The following is a 19,978-nucleotide window of genomic DNA, read 5'->3' on the forward strand; positions in this document are numbered from 1 at the left end:
AGGCATGCCACCACCACTTCTGGCTAATTTTTTATTTTTTTAATTTTTTTTTTGTAGAGATGAGTTCTCACTGTGTTGTCCAGGCTGGTATCTTTTTTTTTTTCTTTTTTTTTTTTTGAGGCAGAGTCTCGCTCTGTCGCCCAGGCTGGAGTGCAATGGTGCAATCTTGGCTCACTGCCACCTCTGCCTTTCGGGTTCAAGTGATTCTCCTGCCTCAGCCTCCTGAGTAGCTGTGATTACAGGCACACACCACCATGCCCGGCTAATTTTTGTATTTTTGTAAAGACAGGGTTTCACTATACTGGCCAGGCTGGTCTTGAACTCCTGACCCCAGTTGATCTGCCCGTCTCGCCCTCCCAAAGTGCTGGGATTACAGATGTGAGCCACCATGCCTGGCCCAGGCTGGTCTCTTAACTCCTGGCCTCAAGTGACCTTCCCACCTGGGCCTCCTAAAGTGCTGGGATTACAGGTGTGAGCCACTGCGCCTGGCCCAGACATGTTTATTTTATGATGCATGCCTGGAACTTCTACTTTTTGGAACCTGTGCTTTCTGGACAAGTGGTGCATGTAGTTTGAGGCATGATGGCAAACTCCCAAGTGATTACTTTTCAGAATAAAAAGAGCCTAGAGTCTCAATTCCTTCTCCACTCCAGCAAAGATGGAGCTCCCTAATGAAGAATTAGCTTGTTTAGATTGCAGCACCTAGGAAGCGTGAGGTGCCCTGAAATCTGGTTCTAGTTCTGCCATGCACTGGCAGGGGCACTCTGGGAGGCAGCAATGATCTGCCTGAGTCTTTTTCCTGGGGTGGGGGCACTCCGCTGAGCTCACCAGGACACAGTGAGGTGCCAGTGAGGGTTTGGGTGGAAAAGCCTTTTGAGAAGCACAGGAGTTGCAAGCCAACTCAAGATGTCTTCTGAGGCTTTGCTTGCCGAGCAAAGGGAGAAAGCTGCTGATGTGGACCTTGGTTTTTTCCCTTATCAGATCACTGGATCAAAGTTTCCTTGCAGAAACTCTTAAATGAGAAGTCTGCTTTGCATAGAAGCTACCGGCTGAAGGTGAGTTGTTTTTTTTCTTGGCCTGTTACAATGGTAATTATCTGTACATACATACCACTCAAAATAAATGCAAAAAGTGGATTTACTCCCTGGGTTCAGTCTTAGCCCTTGGGGTTTGGTCTTTGGAAACAGGTTGCAGCAGCTGTTGGATCCCGTCAGCTCTATCTGCAGACCACATCTCTGTGGCCATGCCCCTCTCACGACTGCCATTGCTAAGCCCTGCTCCTGGCCGACACCGCCTCGCTCCTGGATGGCTGCAGTGGCCTCTAGCTGGGTTTCCCACTTCCTTTCTTCATGCAGCACTGTCTCCATTCAGGGCCAGAGGAATGATGAGTTAGAAATACAGTTGAGTCACCCCGGTAGCTTCTCATCACATTTGGAACAAAATCTCAAGTCCTTACCACGGCCGTCAGGACGTGAGGTGATCTGGCTCCTGCTTGCAAGCTCTGGGCTTGTTTTCAACCTTCCTTCTCCCCATCTGCTCTTCTGCAGAGGCGCAGGCTCCTCTGCTGTTCCCCGAATGGGCTCAGCCCCTTCCCGCCTCTGTGCCTCGGCATGTGCTGCGCCTTCAGGCCACGGGGCTCTCCCCAAAGGTACCTGTATTCCCCCTATCTACTTCCTGTGGTCCCAAGCAGCCATCCTAGGACAGCCCTGTGCCCACCTCTGCTTTCATCCCTTCACCTGCAGTGTTTACCAGCTCCCAGCTTTGTGTGGTCCGACCATTGATTCCTCATGCTGTCACCTTCACGAGATCGACAGCTCCTCAAGGGCAGGGACTTCATGCTCTCGGTTGTCTCCAGTGCCTAAAATAGTACCCTGCGCTTGGTGGGCTCCCAACCAATACGTTTGCTGCACAAATGAATGAATGAATGACGCACTCAGGGCGGTCTGGGTGGTCCAACAGGCCTGCACTGACTTTTTTTTTTTTTTTTGGTTGGGTCAGGGCCTTACTCTGCTGCCCTGGCTGGCATGCAGTGGTGCGATCATGGCTCACTGCAGCCTTGACCTCCCGGGCTTAGGTGATCCTCCCATCTCAGGCCCCTGAGTAGCTGGGAATACAAGCACCACACCCAGCTAATTTTTTTATTCTTTTTTTGAGACGGGGCCTCACTGTGTTGCCCAGGCTGGTCTACCTACCTTGGCCTCCCAAAGTGCTGGGTTTACAGGCGTGAGCCACTGCACCCGCTCTTCTGTCTTCTGTGGGAAGCTCATCTTGGGCTTGGTTTTCCCTCCAGGTCTCACTCAGTGTCTTGGATTCGGTGCCTTCATTGCGACAGATGCTTGGTGACAGTGTGTGTAAAACCCAGCTCAGGGTCTTGCATGTAGAAAGCACTGAAGAAATATTTGATGAGCCAATCTCTCCAACCTGCCTTTTCCATTCTCGTCCCAGAGAGGAAAATCTCTAGATTGGGAGGCCAGGCACTGGTCCAGGTCACAGAGTTGGTGCCAGAGAATTCAGAGCCCAGCTAGCCCCTTCGACTGCGTGTCATCTTTTGTGGCTCAAGTTGCAGTGAAATGCACATTCTCATGCCCTCCGTGCTTCCGTGAGCACTCCATGCTGAGACAAACATGGAGGGTGGCAGTGGGCCGGGAGCACAGCCCATCTGTAGAGGGGGCTCCCTGTGGATAACTAGACTGTGGCCTGGACAGGCTTGAATTCATCCTTTCTCTCCTCGCAGGAGATGATTAGTATGGGCCTGACCTTCCCCATCCTCTAACTTACAAGATTTCAAATGAAAGTAGGCTTGTGTACTTTTAAGCATTTTCAGTGACAAGTGATGGCCAGTGCTGGTCATAGGACCTGGGCTAGGATTGCGGGGCCACATCACTTTGTGATCACTAGGAGAAGGGCATTAGACTCTGTGATCTCTGGGCGCCTCCAGTCCCAGCACCTGGTCATGTTCTGGGGGCTGGGCCTGGAAAGTTGTCCTTGGGTGGAGTCTCCCACCATTGCTACTGTCTTCCCAGGCTCTCCATCCCAACTGGTGTCAGCAGGTCAAGTTCATCCCCCAGATGAACGTGGTGGTCTCCTGTTCGGCCATCGAGAAGTCCTCTCTGGTGCTGACAATATTGCCAGCCAAAGCCTCTGAGAAACCCAGGTAAGAAGTGCTTCTCTCCTGGCTAAGGCGATGGGGCTGGAAGGGAGGGGGGTGGTGAGTGGACCATGGGGGCTGACAGTGGCAGATGGTGGTTGGTGTACGGACTCTGGAGTTTAGTTTTTCCAGCATCGCCACCAGCAGCACGGTGAGAACACAGTAGCTTCTTTTATCTCCCAACCTATGTGCAAAACTCAGCACAGAAGCCAGCACAGAGTGAGTGGCAGTCAGTGAAATGTTTTCTGAATGAAGGGATGACTGTGAGTTCCTTTCTCCTCTGTGACCCTCAGTTCCCTCATCTGTGAAAGGGTATGAAAGCACGTACTTCACTTCCTTGACGGTTGCGTGAGGGAATCCTCTGTGGTATGTGTTCAGTAACTGGCAGTATTGGTTCTTTGCAGATGGTTCCAATCTGTTTCCTTCAGTCTAGATTCCTCTAACCTAGAGTGAAGTTTTTTCTTTTCTTTTGAAAAACTAGTTAATCACTGGGCACGGTGGCTCACGCCTGTAATCCCAGCACTTTGGGAGGCTGAGGCGGGCGGATCACGAGGTCAGGAGATCGAGACCATCCTGGCTAACACGGCGAAACCCCGTCTCTACTAAAAATACAAAAAAAAAAAAAAAAAAATTAGCCAGGCGTGGTGGTGGGCACCTGTAGTCCCAGCTACTTGGGAGGCTGAGGCAGGAGAATGGCATGAACCCAAGAGGCGGAGCTTGCAGTGAGCTGAGATTGCGCCACTGCACTCCAGCCTGGGGGGACAGAGCGAGACTCTGTCTCAAAAAAAAAAAAAAAAAAAAAAGAACCAATTAATCACACAAGTATGTATTAAATGCATTGTCCATGTAAAAAATGAAAACATTATAAAGAAGGTTGGAGTCCTGAGGGGCTCCCTCCTTATTCAGTCCCCATTCCCTGACCCAGTTATCAAAAGCCACCACTTCTGTTGTTTTTTTTTTTTTCTTTTTGTGACAGAGTTTCATTCTTGTTGCCCACGCTGGAATGCAATGGTGCGATCTTGGCTCACCACAACCTCTGCCTCCCGGGTTCAAGCGATTCTCCTGCCTCAGCCTCCCGAGTAGCTGGGATTACAGGCGTGCGCCACCATGCTCGGCTAATTTTGTATTTTTAGTAGAGACGGGGTTTCTCCATATTGGTCAGGCTGGTCTCGAACTCCTGACCTCAGGTGATCGGCCCGCCTCGGCCTCCCAAAGTGCTGGGATTACAGGCATGAGCCACCGTGCCTGGCCCAGTTCTGTTCTTTTACTGTGTGGCTTCTGCTGTGCAGTTTACTGTAGATAAACTGGTAGATATGTTCTCTCGCGGAGTCTTCTGCTGGGTTGCTCTTGCCCCTGCAGTTTTCCTCCGGCCCCTAGTCTTTACCTTGAGCCTTTGGGGCTCTGACATTTTGCTCCTGCACAGGCTGAAGATTGAGCCCCAGGAGAGTCTTTTTGGGGGAACAGCAGGAGATTTAAGGCCTGTATTGGGGAGAGACTGGGTGAGGCCAGGGTGGGGTTGGGGCAGAGATGGAGGGCAATTTAGACCCGTGTCTGTCCCTTTCTGTCCTGGTTGTTTTTCAGGGGAAATTTCAATCCTGAGATGATAAAGCTAATTTAGTCCAACTCCTCATTTTACAGATGGGCAACCCAAAGCTTAGGGAGGGGAAGTGACTGTCTTAGAGCAGACACTTGAGCTGGAGTTTTATCTTGGGCCTCATTATATGTCCAGTGCCTTTTTTTGTTTTGTTTTGTTTTTGAGACGGAATCTTGCTGTGTCACCAGGCTGGAGTGCAGTGGCGCAATCTCAGCTCACTGTAACCTCCGCCTCCTGGGTTCAAGTGACTCTCCTGCCTCAGCCTCCGTAGTAGCTGGGACTACAGGTGCGTGCCCCCACGCTCGGCTAATTTTTGTATTTTGTATTTTTATTATTTTTATTTTTTTATTTTTTTGAGACGGAGTCTCACTGTGTTGCCAAGCTGGAGTGCAGTGGCACAGTCTCGGCTCACTGCAACCTCCACCTCCCGGTTCAAGCAATTCCCCTGCCTCAGCCTCCCGAGTAGCTGGGACTACAGGTGCACGCCACCACACCCGGTTAATTTTTTTTTGTATTTTAGTAGAGACGGGGTTTCACCATGTTGGCCAGGATGGTCTTGATCTCCTAACCTTGTGATCCACCCACCGCGGCCACCCAAAGTGCTGGGATTACAGGCGTGAGCCACCATGCCCGGCTTAATTTTTGTATTTTTAGTAGAGACCGGGTTTCACCATGTTGGCCAGGATGGTCTCAATCTCTTGACCTTGTGATCCGCCCACCTCGGCCTCCCAAAGTGCTGGGATTACAGGCATGAGCCACCGCACCCGGCCGTCCAGTGCCTTTTTAACCAAACAGTGCACTGTGTACATTTCTAGACAAGTCCTGGAGCTCCCTGCAGGCCGGAAAAAGGGGCCTCCGGGAATGTCTGATGTGATGGGGAAGTTTCAGTCTTGGGTTCAGTGCTTTGAATGGGGCTGTGGCAGGAGTTTGCTTGGAGCTGTTTGCTGAGGCTATCTGTCTGCATTGGTGGTGGTATCACTTAGTGTATATTGGGGCATCCAATCTTTTGGCTTCCCTGGGCCACATTGGAAGAAGAAGAATTGTCTTGAGTCACACATAAAATACACTAACACTAACACTAACAATAGCTGATGAGCTAAATAAAAATCACAAAAAAATCTCATAATGTTATAAGAAAGTTTATGAATTTGTGTTGGGTCACATTCCGAGCTGTCCTGGGTTGCATGAGGCCCATGGGCCGTGAGTTGGACAAGCTTGGTTTTATAAGATATGTGTTTCCTTCAGATCTTGTTTTATTGAGTCCTGATGGCAGGAGGATATCAGGGGGTCACCTCACCAGGGCCAGGAGGGCCTCCATGGGCTGGGCCTGCTGCCTTCCTGACCTCATTGCCTCCACCTGCCCACTCAGCTCCACTGGCCTTCTTCAGGCTCAGGTGTGCTCCTGCCCCAGGGCCTTTGCACAGCTCTGCTGTCTGTGGTATGCTCTTGTTATTGATTAACTGATTGATTGATTGATTGAGACAGAGTCTTGCTGCAATGCCCAGGCTGGAGTGCGGTGGTGTGATCTCGGCTAACTGCAACCTCCACCTCCCCGGTTCAAGCGATTCTCCTGCCTCAGCCTCCCAAGTAGCTGGGATTACAGGCACGCGCCATCATGCACGGCTAATATTTGTATTTTTAGTAGAGACGGGGTTTCACCATGTTGGCCAGGATGGTCTTGATCTCTTGACCTCATGATTCGCCCGCCTCGGCCTCCCAAAGTGCTGGGATTACAGGCATGAGCCACCGTGCCTGGCCTTGTTTTTTAAATTAATTAATTTTAAGTTAATATTTTCATTATACAAAGTTTCAAACACATACAAAAATAGATAAAATAGTATAATTCTTTCATATCACCTAGTAGCTAGTTCACATTAATATTTCTCTAAGTACCTCAGAGTATCTTCTTACGATATTTGGAACTAGATATAAGCACAGTTCTGGGATGGTTTTGAGCAGAGAACTGGTGTGGTCTGACTTATATGTTGCAGGTGGAGTGTCCATGGGCAGGGGTGGCGGTGAGGATACCAGTGAGGAGGCCATTGCAATAGTTGAGGCTGCATAGGATGGTGGCCTGGAGCTGGGCTGTGTTGTGGGATGGAGGGATTGGACATGTATTTTTGGGGTAGGGTAGAGAATATATTTACACACACAAACACAGAGACACATGCTCCCTTCCTTCAGCCTGGGTGACAGAGCAAGACCCTGTCTTCAAAAAAAACAAAAGACTCCATTCAGGTCAGACACGGTGGCTCACTCCTGTAATCCTAGCACTTAGGGAGGCCAAGGCAGGAGGATCCCTTGAGGCCAGGAGTTCAAGACCAGCCTGGGCAACACAGCAAGATTCCACCTATACAAAAAATTTAAAAATTAGCTGGGAGTGGTGGCACACCCCCATGCATTCTTGTCTGCATGCAGTGCAATGTACAGGCCGGCAGGTGGCACCATTGACCACTTGCTGGTCTCCCGTTTTGGCAATGCCATCTTAGGGCATAGCCTCCATGGGTGGGGCCTGGCATTGGCACCCCAACCTCTGCCTCTGGAGTCAGCCTCAGCCTCCAAGGCAGTGTGGGCCTGAGGGTCTGGCTTCCCTGCAGCCAGCCTCACCTGAGTTCTCAGATGGTTCGAGTCAGGAGCAAATCTGATGGAGCGGGTGTGGTAGCAGGAGCCAGTGCTGAGTGTGTGGACTGACCCCCAGCATCTCCCCGACTGTCCCCTCTTCCTTCACTTCTGCCACCACCACCTAGTTGAAGCCACCGTCATCTCCCACCTGAACTGCTTGCCCTGGCCCTCTTAGCAGCCTCACTGTGTCCCCTCAGGCCACGTTCCCTGACCCACAGCCATCAACAAATATGATCCAACCAGGGCCCTGTATGGAGCCTTCAGCGGCTCCTGGCCAGGGCTGTGGATTGGGCCCTGCCCGCCTCGACCATGTCCTCTCATGCCCTCTCTTCCTGGCCCACCTGGTACCCACCACACCAGCCTTGCACAGGCTGCTCCCTCCGGCTGAAGCCTCACCCCTCCCCTGGGCTCCCTGGGGCTGACTCCTTCTCACCCTTCAGGTCTCTGCTGCCCTGGACCCTCCTCAGAGAGGCCGGCAGAAGTGAGCCTCCTTCTGTTGTCCTCCGTCAAAGCCATGTGCTTACGTCCCTTGCAGGACTCACCATGATTTGTAAATGTCCATCTCCCTTCCGTGTGTCCACTTCCTCCTGCTGTTTCCCTCTAGAAGGAAAACCCCCTATGGCAGAAGCCTCATGTCTGTGCCCCTGGTAATCCTGGCAGGAGTAGGAGCCAGGAAATCTTTGTTGATGAATATATGAATCGGCCTGAAATAATTTCTAGTAACATTTTGGTGACCATTCTTCCAGAACATTTTTCGGCAGCACATATACGTGTGGAGGGAGGAATATCTGGTTTGGCAATAAATGAAATATGTGTACTGCCATCTGTTCTCTTTGAAGCTTTGATTTTTAGAGGAATCCTTATTGCTCTGGACAGATGATTTAAAGGGGAGCAAGGCTGTAGATGAAGGAACTGGCTGGGAGGCTGATACGGCAAAGTCAGGGGCCTGGGCTAGCAGCAGCCATGGGAGTGGAGGGAAGTGGGCAAGGAGGACTTGGGGCCAGGCTGGATAATGGGAGCCATGATATTGTCCAGGTTGACGCCCAGACACCTGGCTTAGGCCCCCCGGGAGTGGTGGAGGAGCCGGGTCAGGGGTCACTTCAGTGGAAGGCATCCCGTGTCAGGGGGCCGGGGGCCCTACTACAGATGCCTTTGAATGGATTTTTTGTTTGTTTCTTTTCTGAGGCAGGGTGTCATTCTGTTACCCAGGCTGGAGCTCAATGTAACCTCAAACTCCCGGGCTCAAGCAATCCTCCTGCCTTAGCTTCCTAAGTAGCTGGGACTGCAGGTGCACCACCACGCCTAGCTAATTTTTAATTTTTAATTTTTTTGTACAGATGGGATCTTGCTGTGTTGCCCAGGCTGGTCTTGAACTCCTGGCCTCAAGGGATCCTCCTGCCTTGACCTGCCAAAGTGCTGGGATTACAGGCGTGAGCCACCGTGTCTGTCCTAAATAGAGTCTTTTTGTTTTTTTTTCGTGGACAGGTTCTTTCTCTGTCCGCCAGGCTGGAGTGCAGTGGCATGATCACAGCTCACTGCAGCCTCAACCTCCTGGGTTCTAGCAATCCTCCCACCTCAGCCTTGCAAGTATTTGGGACTGCAGGTGCACCACCATGCCCAGCTAATTTTTAATGTTTTTGTACAGATGGGATCTTGCTGTGTTGCCCAGGCTAGTCTTGAACTCCTGGCCTCAAGGGATCCTCCTGCCTCAGCCTGCCAAAGTGCTAGGATTGCAGGTGTGAGCCACCACACCTGAATGGAGTTTTCTTTTTTTTTGAGGCGGTGGTGGGGTGGGGGTACTGACTCTTTCTCTGTCGCCCAGGCTGGAGTGCAGTGGTGCAATCTTGGCTCACTGCAACCTCCGCCTCCCAGGTCCAGGTGTTTCTCCTGCCTCAGCCTCCCAAGTAGCTGGGATTACAGGCACATACCACCATGCCTGGCTAATTTTTGTATTTTTCGTAGAGGTGATGTTGGCTAGGCTGGTCTGGAACTTCTGACCTCAGGTGATCCGGCCGCCTTGGCCTCCCAAAGTGCTGGGATTACAGGCGTGAGCTACTATGCCCGGCCAGAATGGGGTTTTGAAGAGTCTAGTAGAAGGAGCTGGCGGGGCAGGATGTTGTGGATGAGAGGCATGGGCATAGGCACAGAGCATCTGTGGCTCTTAGGCCTGTGAGGGCTGCAGGGCCCTGGCCTTCCTGGAACTCCCGTCTGGGCCTCTCCAGCCCTCTGAGCCTCACCCGGCCCTAATGAGCCTCTCTTCTCCTGGATCGCTGCTTACTGAGCTTCCTGCCACCTCCTGCCATGTCCACCCTAGGTCTGAATCCTGACCCCTGTGCTTGAGGAGTAATATTTTTTCTTCACCCATTGTAAGGTTTATGGCTGAGACTCTGATAAGAAAAGGCAGATGAACAAGAGAAAAGCATGCACATTTAAGTTTCATGTGACATGGGAGCCTTCAGAAAAAAACCCAAAGAGGCAGGGACGCCTGTGTATTTTCATGTGAAGTTTGATGAAGAATGGACAGTCATGCAGGACGATTCGACTAGTACCATCTGATGGCAGTAAACTGTTTGTCCAGATCCCCCTCTGTGTCCCTGTGTCTTCAGAAATAAGGACATTGGGGCCAGGTTTGGTGGCTCATGCCTGTAATCCCAGCACTTTGGGAGACCATGGTGGGCGGCTCACCTGAGGTCAGGAGTTCCAGACCAGCCTGGCCAACATGGTGAAAGCCCATCTCTTCTAAAAATACAAAAATTAGCCAGGCATGGTGGTGTGTACCTGTAATCCCAGATACTCGGGAGGCTGAGGCAGGAGAATCACTTGAACCTGGGAGATGGAGGTTGCAGTGAGCCAAGATCGCACCACTGCACTCCAGTCTGGGCGACAGAGTGAGACTCTATCTCAAAAAAAAAAAAACAAAAAAACAAAAAACAAAAAAAACCCAGACATTCCTTTCCCCCAGGTATAGGTATAGAGTGGGCACCTATGGAATCACTGTTCTATGACCTGCTTCAGGGAGAAGGCTAGGGGAAGGCAGGCATGGCCCTCCTGCTGCTTCTGCTGTTGTCTCAAATGCCAAGGTGCCATATTTTGGGGTAGCATGTCCTAAACCCCATAACCCCCATCGTTTGCAACCTGTGTGACCTTGGGGAAACTCCTTGACTTTTCCTTTTGGTGTCTCTATCCCTAGTGCAGGGCAGTTCTATTCTTGGGTATTGTATAAGATGTCCAGATGATGCAGGAGACAGCACCCCACATGGGTACCACACGTAGCCAGGGTGGGGCACCCGGGAGCTTCCTTTCTGTCCCTCCCTTGGAGCCCCGCTTTTTTCTTGATTTGTATCATGGATGAGAAGATGCCTGTCCCAGTACAGTTGATGTGCAAATCAAATTTGTCCTTGGAATGAGGCCAAATGCTTTACAAATGTCAGGAGTCGCTCCTGCCTGGGAGCTGTCTCTACCTGGAAGGTGGCATCTGCACTGTGGGCTGTTGGTTTGGGGCTGGGACTGGGCTGCTGCTTTGCCTGTGGTGCTGAGCCCTGACTTGGCTGCAGGGTGAACCCTGGGTGGTCTCTGGGGCTGTTCCTCTCCTAGGATGGAGAGGTAGTGACTCCTCCCTAGGCCTCCTCCCACCCCAGGCTCAGTCTCAGAGGCTCCCTTGGGGCCACTGCTCCCGGCCCTGCAGCCCTCACTCCTTTGATATTGTAGGTTGTCAGTGCTGCATTTAAGGAAAGGGATTCTTTGCTTTGATTACTGCCCAGACAGGAACTTCCTGGGTAAGTCACCTTCATGTCACCCAGAAGCTGCTGGGGGGAGGACTGCTGGGGATGGGGGGACCACCAGAGCTCAGGAGAGGGCTGCACAGCTTCTGGCCTCTGTCTGGCTTCCTCTCCTGCTGCTCTTGTCCCCACTTCTGGGCGCCACCTTCACCAGTGGGTGAAGGTCCCCAGTGGAGGCCCCTGGGACTGACACCCACATCTTGACCACAGTGACTGGTGGCTACGATGCCTTCATCCGCCTGTGGAACCCCTTTGTCTCAAAGAGGCCCGTGTGGCTGATGAAGGGACACCAGACCTCAGTGACGCACATCCTCGTGGACAGCAGGAATAGCAGCATCCTCATCAGTGTCTCCAAGGACAAGGTCCGCCCCGACAGTCTGCCTGACTCCTTCTGTTCCTCAGGGAAACACACTGGCCAGAGAAATGGCATGACCTCCCTGCCCACAGCCCCACATCTGGCCAAAGGCCTAGCAGGAGGGGCCCCGGGTGGGAGGAAGGCGAGGGTGGCCATGGACCTCTGAGCATGTCCCCAGAGCTGGGTTCCCAGGTAGCCCAGCCTGGCTTCTAACTTTGTGACCCTGGCAAGTCCTTCCCTTTTCTGAGCCTCAGTCCTCAGTCTCCCCATCCATAGAATGGGCTGTTGAGTGGTTTAGAGAACCAGCAGCAAAACAGCAGTGCAGTGTCTGGCGCAGGGGAATTGTGCAATGCATGGCAGCCATTCCGCTGTGCTGCCCCTGCCCTCGATCTGTACCTCTCAGCTGCTCTAGTGACCCCTCCTCAGCTGCCTGGCCATGAGGGCCGGGCTTGGCCTTTCCCACATGCCAGGGCTCCCACTTGGGACCCACCACTGCGCTCCTCTGCACCTGTAGGCTCCGGATACTGCCCCGTCTGCAGGGCTGTGGGCCCACAGTGCTGGGGGCCCTCCTTTAGGGGACAGGTTATGTTTTCTGGGACTCTGGAGATGGAGAATTGTCAGGGCCCTCAGGGTTACCTGGACTACCCTCTCCAACATATCCACACACCCTCCTGTCTGGAATTTTCCCAGAAGCCCTGGGAGCTGGGATCATCACCTCTGATGAAGGGTCTGAGTCTGGGGGCATGGGGACAGGGACGGGCTCGCTGAGGTCCCCAGTCGGCCATTGGCAGAGGATGCCTCCAAGAAGTGAGGGTCTTGGAGGGACTTCTGTGGGGCCCTCTAGGGAAAGTTTCTTCACCTGGGAGGAGTGGGAGGGGCCCCTCTGGGGATAGGCAGGCCACTGTGGCAACTATATTGGTAGCCACTATCGGACTGTGTCCCAGGCTGGAGTGGCAGCAAGGGAAGGCCTGGGGCCAGCATGTGCTGCCTGGCTTGGCTTTTGTGCCCAGCCAGTGAATTCAGCTGCTCCAACAGGGTGGAGCTGTGCCCGGCTGTCAGTCACTGTGTACCTGGGTTATCTGAGCACAAGAGTAGCCTCTCTGCTGCTGGGTGTGATGGTGCCAACACCACGCATATGTGTTGGAAGTGCTTGGATGGATGATGTGCCCTGGCCTTGCTCGCCGGAGGCACCCCCAAGGCTTCAGGAGTCAGCTACATCCCCGAGCACCCATGCTCAGCCTCTTGCCTATTTCCCATCCCCCAGAATATTCGCGTATGGGACATGCTGGACTACATATGCCTCCAGTCCTTCTGTGGGAAGTTTTTTGCTCTGGGAAACTGCCCCATCACCAGTGCCTACTTCTTCGAAAAGGACAATACCCTCATCTGCAGCACCTACTCAGTGAGTGCTGTCCCAAGAGGGAGTGGGGTCGAGACCGCAGGTGGAGGGCCAGAGTCTGAATCCCATGGGACACCCAAGGGGTGGCTGCGTCCTGTTCCTCCTGGGACTGCTGAAGCGGCTGGACTCTGTGGCCTGGCCTGTGAGGGGCCGTGTCTTGGAATTTCCTGAAATCCTGTTTCTAGGCCCCCAGCCTGTCACCCTCTCTGCAGCTGCTGCTGTTGTCTGCACTGTCCCCACTCAGGCATCCTCAGCCTCTCCCTCTGGGAGCCACCCTGAACCTCAGGCTTGTTAGGAGCCCTTCTTCCATGTTTTCTTGGCCCCGTTCCTTATCTCAGTCATGAGCCTCATAACTCTGTCCTGTCGCTATTATGTGACTGTTTTTCCTGCTAAGTAATGAACTTTGGGAAACGGGTCACGTCCGAGCAGCGTCTCTGCAGGAGAGACCCTGTGGGAAACTGAGTCACAGATAGGAAGGCCATCTGTGACTCAGGACTCAGCAGGAGCCCCTGTGAGGTCTGTCCTGACCCTGGAGGACAGGAAAGATTGGGACAAGCACGAGGGGCTTCCTGTGGAGGATGGGGGTAAGGGGGCCCACAATAAGATGGAGGCTTGGGGAGCTGCAAGGCTGAGCCACAGCCCATAGATGGGAGCAGAAGCCCAGAAAAGAGATGTGGGGGCCACTCGTGCTTGAGCTCCACCAAGGCCTCCCACACTCCATGGGCTGGGCCACCCTGGCCGGTGACATGTGTGTCATCCTTATGCACTTGGCTGGCTCTCCCCTAGAGAGCAGTTTCCTTGAGAAGGAAGGTCGTGGGTTCCTTTATCTCCTTGCTGAGTGCCAGACAGGTGGTCAGCATTTGTTGAATTAAATAGGCCTTTGAAGTTCATTTCAGATCACCAAACCTTATCAACTCCCTGCCTTTAGTTGTGAACAGAGAATGTATGACAAAGACACTGTCCCATCTCTCTAGGAACCTACAGGGTAGAAGAAAAACAGATAATTTCGGTAGAAAGTGCTATGTGTTACGGTAGAGTTGTGCTTTTTGGAGCACAGAGGAATCCTTAGCCTCGCCTGGGGCAAGGGGGAGGCGGGGAGGGCTTCCCGGAGGGAACACCTGATTGAGGCTTCAGCTTCTCAGAAGTTATAAGGTGAAAGGGACCTTGGACTTGGAATTTGGGGCTCTAGGAACACTAGGGTTTGGAAGGCTCAGTCCCAGGGAGCGGGGGCCATGGAGTAGGGTGGGGGTATCTGCAGGCTGCTGAGGAACCTGGAGTCTTGCTGGAATCAGGCCTGCGTGTGGTCAGGATGTCTTGATGTCGTGATTTATTGGAAGTTTTTCCCGGCGGCTCATCAATGTGAGCAGAGCCCTTCTGACAGACGAGCTCTCTGCCTCTTTCCTCACCTACAGATCGGGATCCTAAAAGGGTACTTAGAGGCCCAGGGGCCTATCAAAGCAAAGAAGAGGACCACTCATTGCTCACCCCTGTGTGCTGTCCTCTACAGCAAGATCTTCAAGCAGGTGAGTGGCCCAGGGCTCGCCTCTGAGGCTGGTGGGAACACCAGGTGACACGGGGCAGAACCAGACCTCCCTGTGTGCCTGGGTCTGTAGTCAGCTCCCATGGCACGTTGGGAACTCTTACAGCCTTGATGGTGGTGCTGGGGCAGCGGGATGGACACAGAAAGCAGCTCTACAGATGGGCTGGCGTGGGATCAGCTCAGAGCTCCATCCGTTAGCCATGGGATCGCCTAACTCCTCTGAGCCTCATGCCCTTGGCTGAGCGCCTTGGGTCAGCTCTGGACCGGGCGTTCTTTACGTGGAGTGTGAGACGGAGTGCTAGTTGTGGGGCGCTTTCCTAGGTTCCCAGAGTGGGTGCTGTTCTTAGGCATCTCTTTCCAGGGAAGCCATAACTTGGCTTTGTTCATTGTAGGAAGGGACGGAGGCCCAGGCAGCAGGCAGCACCTTGGTCCTGCGTGGAGTCTCTGGGTTGGGCAGGGCAGCTGGGCATGAGGAGTTGCTTCTGAGGTGTGAGGATAGGAGGGGCTGCTGCCTGAGGCCCTCTGCTCACTCCCACCCACTGGGACCTCTTGTCTGGCCCAGGCTCTGGACAGGTGCGCTGCATCGGCTGCAGAAGTGGCCTCGGGCTGCACAAGGCTGGAGCTCACCATTCTGGGCTTCTGTCCCATCCTGGCTCCTGCCACCACCATCTCTCACTGCCTCAGGGCTCTTCAGTACCTTCAAAAAGTTTGTTTAAAATTTTAAAAAATTATCAACTTTTCTTGATCTTCTCAGTAGGGAGGGTTGGTCTGAAACCACCTCACCTGCTCCTTTTTTTTTTTTTTTTTTTGCCAGGGTCTCGCTCTGTCGCCCAGGCTGGAGTGCGGTGGGATCTTGGCTCACTGCAGTCTCTGCCTCCCGGGTTCAAGCGATTCTCCTGCCTCAGCCTCCTGAGTAGCTGGGACTACAGGCATGCACCACCACCCCCGGCTAATTTTTGTATTTTTAGTAGAGACAGGGTTTCAGCATGTTGGCCAGGCTGGTCTCAAACTTCTGACCTCAAGTGATCCACACTCCACGGCCTCCCAAAGTTTTGGGATTACAGGCGTGAGCCACTGTGCCCAGCCTTACCTGCTACTCTTGCATTATAACAATGGCCATGGTGGCAAAATGTTTCATTGAGTGGCATGGCCGTCCTTATTCTCAACATTTCCCTACTTAGGGGGCAGTTAGTTTATTTCTTATTTTTTTGACGGGGTAGTCATGATTAATATTGTTTCAGTAATGTCTTTTCCAGATAGGGATTATTTTCTTTGGCTAGATCCTGATAAGTGCCATTTCTGAGTTAACAGGTCTTCACCACACGTTCCAGTTTGCACTTTCCTGTGATACAGGGCAGAGGAGGTCCTGTTTTCAAAAGCAGCTTATGCTGTAGCAGGGGGCCCCGAACGTCTGTTTTCTCAGTGGATGGAGGGGAGGGGCCAAGGCAGGCTGGAGACCACCCTTGGGAGTGGAGGCCCTGGCCTCTCCAGCAGCCCCCAGCTGTGTGCTCCCCACAGGTGGTGAGTGGCTGCCTGCGCGGCACAGTGAGTGTGTGGGAGGTCGTGACGGGCAGGAAGACGATGGAGTTCTCTGTGTCTGGCGGCCAGCACATGGAGATGACCGCCATGGCCCTGGATGAGTCAGAGCGGTGCCTGCTCACAGGTTTGCGGGATGGCACAATGAAGATGTGGAACTACAACATTGGCAAATGCCTGTTGACCTTTCCCAGTCCGGAACAGCTGGAGGTCAGTCTTGCTTGTCAACTACAGCCAGGGACAGCCTCTTGGGAAGCAAAGCACAGCTCCTGTGACCCTGGGGTGCACTATTTTTTGTACCTCTCTGAAAGGGTGTTCATCATAGTCAGATGGCCTGGCGTCAAACCTCCCTGAGCCTCTGTGTCCTCATGCATGAAATGAAGATAGGTAACAGTGCCTGGACTAATAGGTTTCCACTAAGGTTAGCTACTGTTGCTCTTTAAATTTGCTAGCACTTCTCGTTCCGCATACTGGAGCTTTGGATTGCATTTCTAGCAGTGGGATCAGTTAATTCACAGCCACCCATGGTCACCCCTATTTGGGAAATGCCTGACGGTATTATAGGGCCAGTCCACAGGAGTGGCATAGGGCAAAGCCAGCAGTTCTACCCTAACTTCTGTGACGTAGTCCTTTAACCAACTCAGAAAGTGTAGTTAGCTGGCCAGGCAGCGTCTCAGGCCTGTGACCTCAGCACTTTGGGAGGTTGAGGCAGGGGGATCACCTGAGGCCAGGAGTTCGAGACCAGCCTGGCTAATACGGTGAAACTCCCATCTCTGCTAAAAATACAAAAAAATTAGTCAGGCGTGGTGGTGGCTGCCTGTAATCCCAGCTACTCGGGAAGCTGAGGCAGGACAGGCCGGGAGGCGGAGGCTGCAGTGAACCGAGATCGCGCCATCACACTCCAGCCTGGGCAGCAAGAGTGAAACTCTGTCAAAAAAAAGAAAAAAAAAAAGAAGAAGAAAGAAAGTGTACTTAGTCAAGACTCCAGGGTTGAGTACTGCTCCAGATCCTATCACTCAGTAGTGACTTGACCTTAGCCAGGTCACTTGCCCATTTCCCAGCCATCCTCTCTAAAACGGACATGGATGCCTACCCTATCTCACTCCCCTAAGTCCATCAAATGAGGGAATAGGATGTGAGAGCATGATGACAAATACATGATGGTATCAACTGTAGGCGATTCTCATCATCGAGAGGTTTGACTTCTTGCTTGGCACCTTTAGGAAGACATTTAGGGCCCAGAGCCATTTTCTCTGAGAAGTTTTCTAGTTCTGTTTTCTTTCATCTTCAACAGATTAGTGGGATTATCCATATGAACAAAGTGTTCTATGTGACAGGATGGAGTAAGAGAATCACTCATTTCCTGTGAGTAAAAGCATGTATGGTGAGTAGGTTCCAGTAGCTGTGTGTTCTCTCTCCAGATAGGTTCCTCCATTCCTGGCTTTCCTGGTGGGTGGAACACCATGCAGGAAGTTAGTGGTGGTAAATGACTATTGCTTCATCTGCTCATCCATCCATTCATTCATTATTCATTGAGGCTAATATATTCTTGGCCTTTTGCTAGGTGCCTGGGATGGGTATAAACAAGAATGTTGGAGTCTTTATCCTCCTGGAGTATCTAGTTCAATGGGGGAATGTCTTAGTCCATTCGGGCTGCTGTAACAGAATATCATAGACTGAGTTGCTTATAAACAACATAAATTTATTTATCAGAGTTCTGGAGATGGGGGAAGTTCCAGACAAGGTGCCAGCAGATTTGGTGCCTGGTGAGGGCCTACTTCCTGATTCATAGACAGCTGTCTTCTTACTGTACCCTTACATGGTGGAAGGGGTAAGAAATCTCTCTGGGGCCCCCTTTATAAGGGCACTAATCCCATTCATGAGGGCTCCGTTTTCGTGACCTCATCGCCTCCCAAGGCCCCACCTCCAAATATCCTCGCCTTGGGGATTACGTTTCAATATAGGAATTTTGGGAGCAAAATTCAGTCTATGGCATTCCATCCCTGACTTCCCAAAATTCATGTCCTTCTCTCATGCAAAATATATTCATTTCATCCCAATAGCCCAAAAGTCTTAACTTGTTCCAGTATCAACTTTAATGTCTAAGTCCAATATATCATCTAAATATCACCTAAATAAAATATGGGTGAGTCTCAAGGTACAATTCATTCTGAAGCAAATTCCCCTCTAGCTGTGAACCTGTGATACTAACACGTTATGTACTTCCAAAATAGAATGGTGGGACAGGCATAGGATAGATACAAGGGAGAGATACAAAAGAAGAAAGGAGGGACAGGTCCTGAGCAAGTTAAAAATCCATCGGGGCAAATGCTAGTAGACCTTAAATCTCAAAGATAATCCTCTTTGGCTTGCTGCTCTGCCCTTCAGTCCTGCTGGGGTGGCAATTCTGCCCCTGCAGCTTTGCCCGGCAAGCGATTGGAACCCTAAGACTCTGGGAAGCCCTACACTTACAGATTTGGAGAGCCTTGCCCCCATAGTGGCTGTATGCTTGGGCCCTGCCCCTGTGGCACTTCCCTGCATGAGCCCCCTGGCCCTGTGGGGCTGCAATTCTAAGGCTGTGGCTCTGCTGGGAGACCCTGTCCTTTGAAATCTAGGTGGTGGAGGCAGCCATGTCCTCCCAGCTCTGCTGAGTGCAGTCCATGCTGTACCATGGTCCACAGGAGCCACACCTACAGTGGTCAAGGAGCATGAAGAATGGAGCCTGTGAAGTTAAGCGATGATGGTAGAGTGTGCTGTGGTCCCATGGGCACTGGTGGCCATTCCCTTGAAACCATTCTGCCCCCAGAGCCCTTGTACTCTGGGCTGGTGATGGGAGGGACAGTCCTAATGATCTCTGAATTGCCTTCAGGGTCATTCTTTCATTGTCTTGGAGAACAGCACTGGCTTCTGTTGGGTTGGCTGATCCATACTAATCTCATCAAACAGTGCTTGGCTATGTCTTTAATGATTGTATTAGTTTGTTTTCACACTGCCATAAAGAATGCCTGAGACTGGGTAATTTATGACGAAAAAGGGTTTAAATTGACTCACAGTTCTGCATGGCTAGGAGGGGGCCTCAGGAAACTTACAGTCATAGTTAAAGGTGAAGGGGAAGCAAGGCACATCTTACATGGTGGCAGGAGAGAGAGTGCAAGGGAAACTGCCACTTGTAAACCATCAGATCTTGTGAGAACTCACTCACTATCACGAGAACAGCATGAGGGAAACTGCCCCCATGATCCACTCACCTCCTACCAGGTCCCTCCCTCGACATATGGGGATTACAATTCAAGATGAGGTTTGGGTGGGGACACAGAGCCAAACCATATCAATGTTCTTTCCTGAGCAGCCTTTCTCATTCCTTTCTATATGGACAGGATGAATCTTTTAAGTTCTGCTTCCATTTTTTTTTTAAGACATGGGATCTCACTCTGTCACCCAGGCTGGACTGTAGTCATGAGATTATAGCTCACTGCAGCCTCAGCTCCTAGGCTCAAGTGATCCTCCCACTCCAGCCTCCAGAGTAGCTAGGACTACAGGCACATGCCACCATGCCTTGCTAATGAAAAAAAATTTTTTAATAGAGATGGGATCTTGCTATGTTGCCCAGGCTGGTCTTAAACTCTTGGTTTCAAGCAATCCTCCTGTCTTGGCCTCCCAAAGTACTGGGTTACAGGCATGTACCACTGCTCCTGGATTCTGCTTCCTTTTTGATTAACAGTTTGGTCTTTAAACCATTTGTCTCTTGTTGCATTTTATTATAAGTTGTCAGGAGAAACCAGGAAACTCCTTCAATATGTTACATAGAAGTTTCCTCAGTCAAATATCTCTAGCTGTGAACCTGTGATATTTCTTATCTTGCAAGATCTACCTGTCTCAAAACACTAGAACACAAATATAATTCAGCAAGTTCTTTGCCATTTTGTAACAAGTATGACCTTTCCTCTAGTTTCCAATAACATGTTTCTCATTTCTTCACCAGAGACTTCACCAGAATGGTCTTTA

General features: G+C 51.6%; 1 protein-coding gene across 1 annotated transcript in view; it reads left to right on the plus strand.

The window, feature by feature from the left end:
* The window catches only part of EFCAB8 (EF-hand calcium binding domain 8), a 108,231-nt gene that overhangs the window by 43,020 nt on the left and 45,233 nt on the right, over positions 1 to 19,978 (plus strand). Inside the window, exons 12-19 of the mRNA XM_054542133.1 lie at positions 982 to 1,055; positions 3,024 to 3,154; positions 11,073 to 11,140; positions 11,354 to 11,505; positions 12,763 to 12,900; positions 14,310 to 14,420; positions 15,956 to 16,183; positions 17,268 to 17,338. Of these exons, the coding sequence (XP_054398108.1) occupies positions 982 to 1,055; positions 3,024 to 3,154; positions 11,073 to 11,140; positions 11,354 to 11,505; positions 12,763 to 12,900; positions 14,310 to 14,420; positions 15,956 to 16,183; positions 17,268 to 17,338 (973 nt within the window). The remainder of the gene's footprint in view (positions 1 to 981; positions 1,056 to 3,023; positions 3,155 to 11,072; positions 11,141 to 11,353; positions 11,506 to 12,762; positions 12,901 to 14,309; positions 14,421 to 15,955; positions 16,184 to 17,267; positions 17,339 to 19,978) is intronic.

The sequence above is a fragment of the Pongo abelii genome, chromosome 21, assembly GCF_028885655.2.
Source record: "Pongo abelii isolate AG06213 chromosome 21, NHGRI_mPonAbe1-v2.0_pri, whole genome shotgun sequence".
Taxonomy (NCBI): Eukaryota; Metazoa; Chordata; class Mammalia; order Primates; family Hominidae; genus Pongo; species Pongo abelii.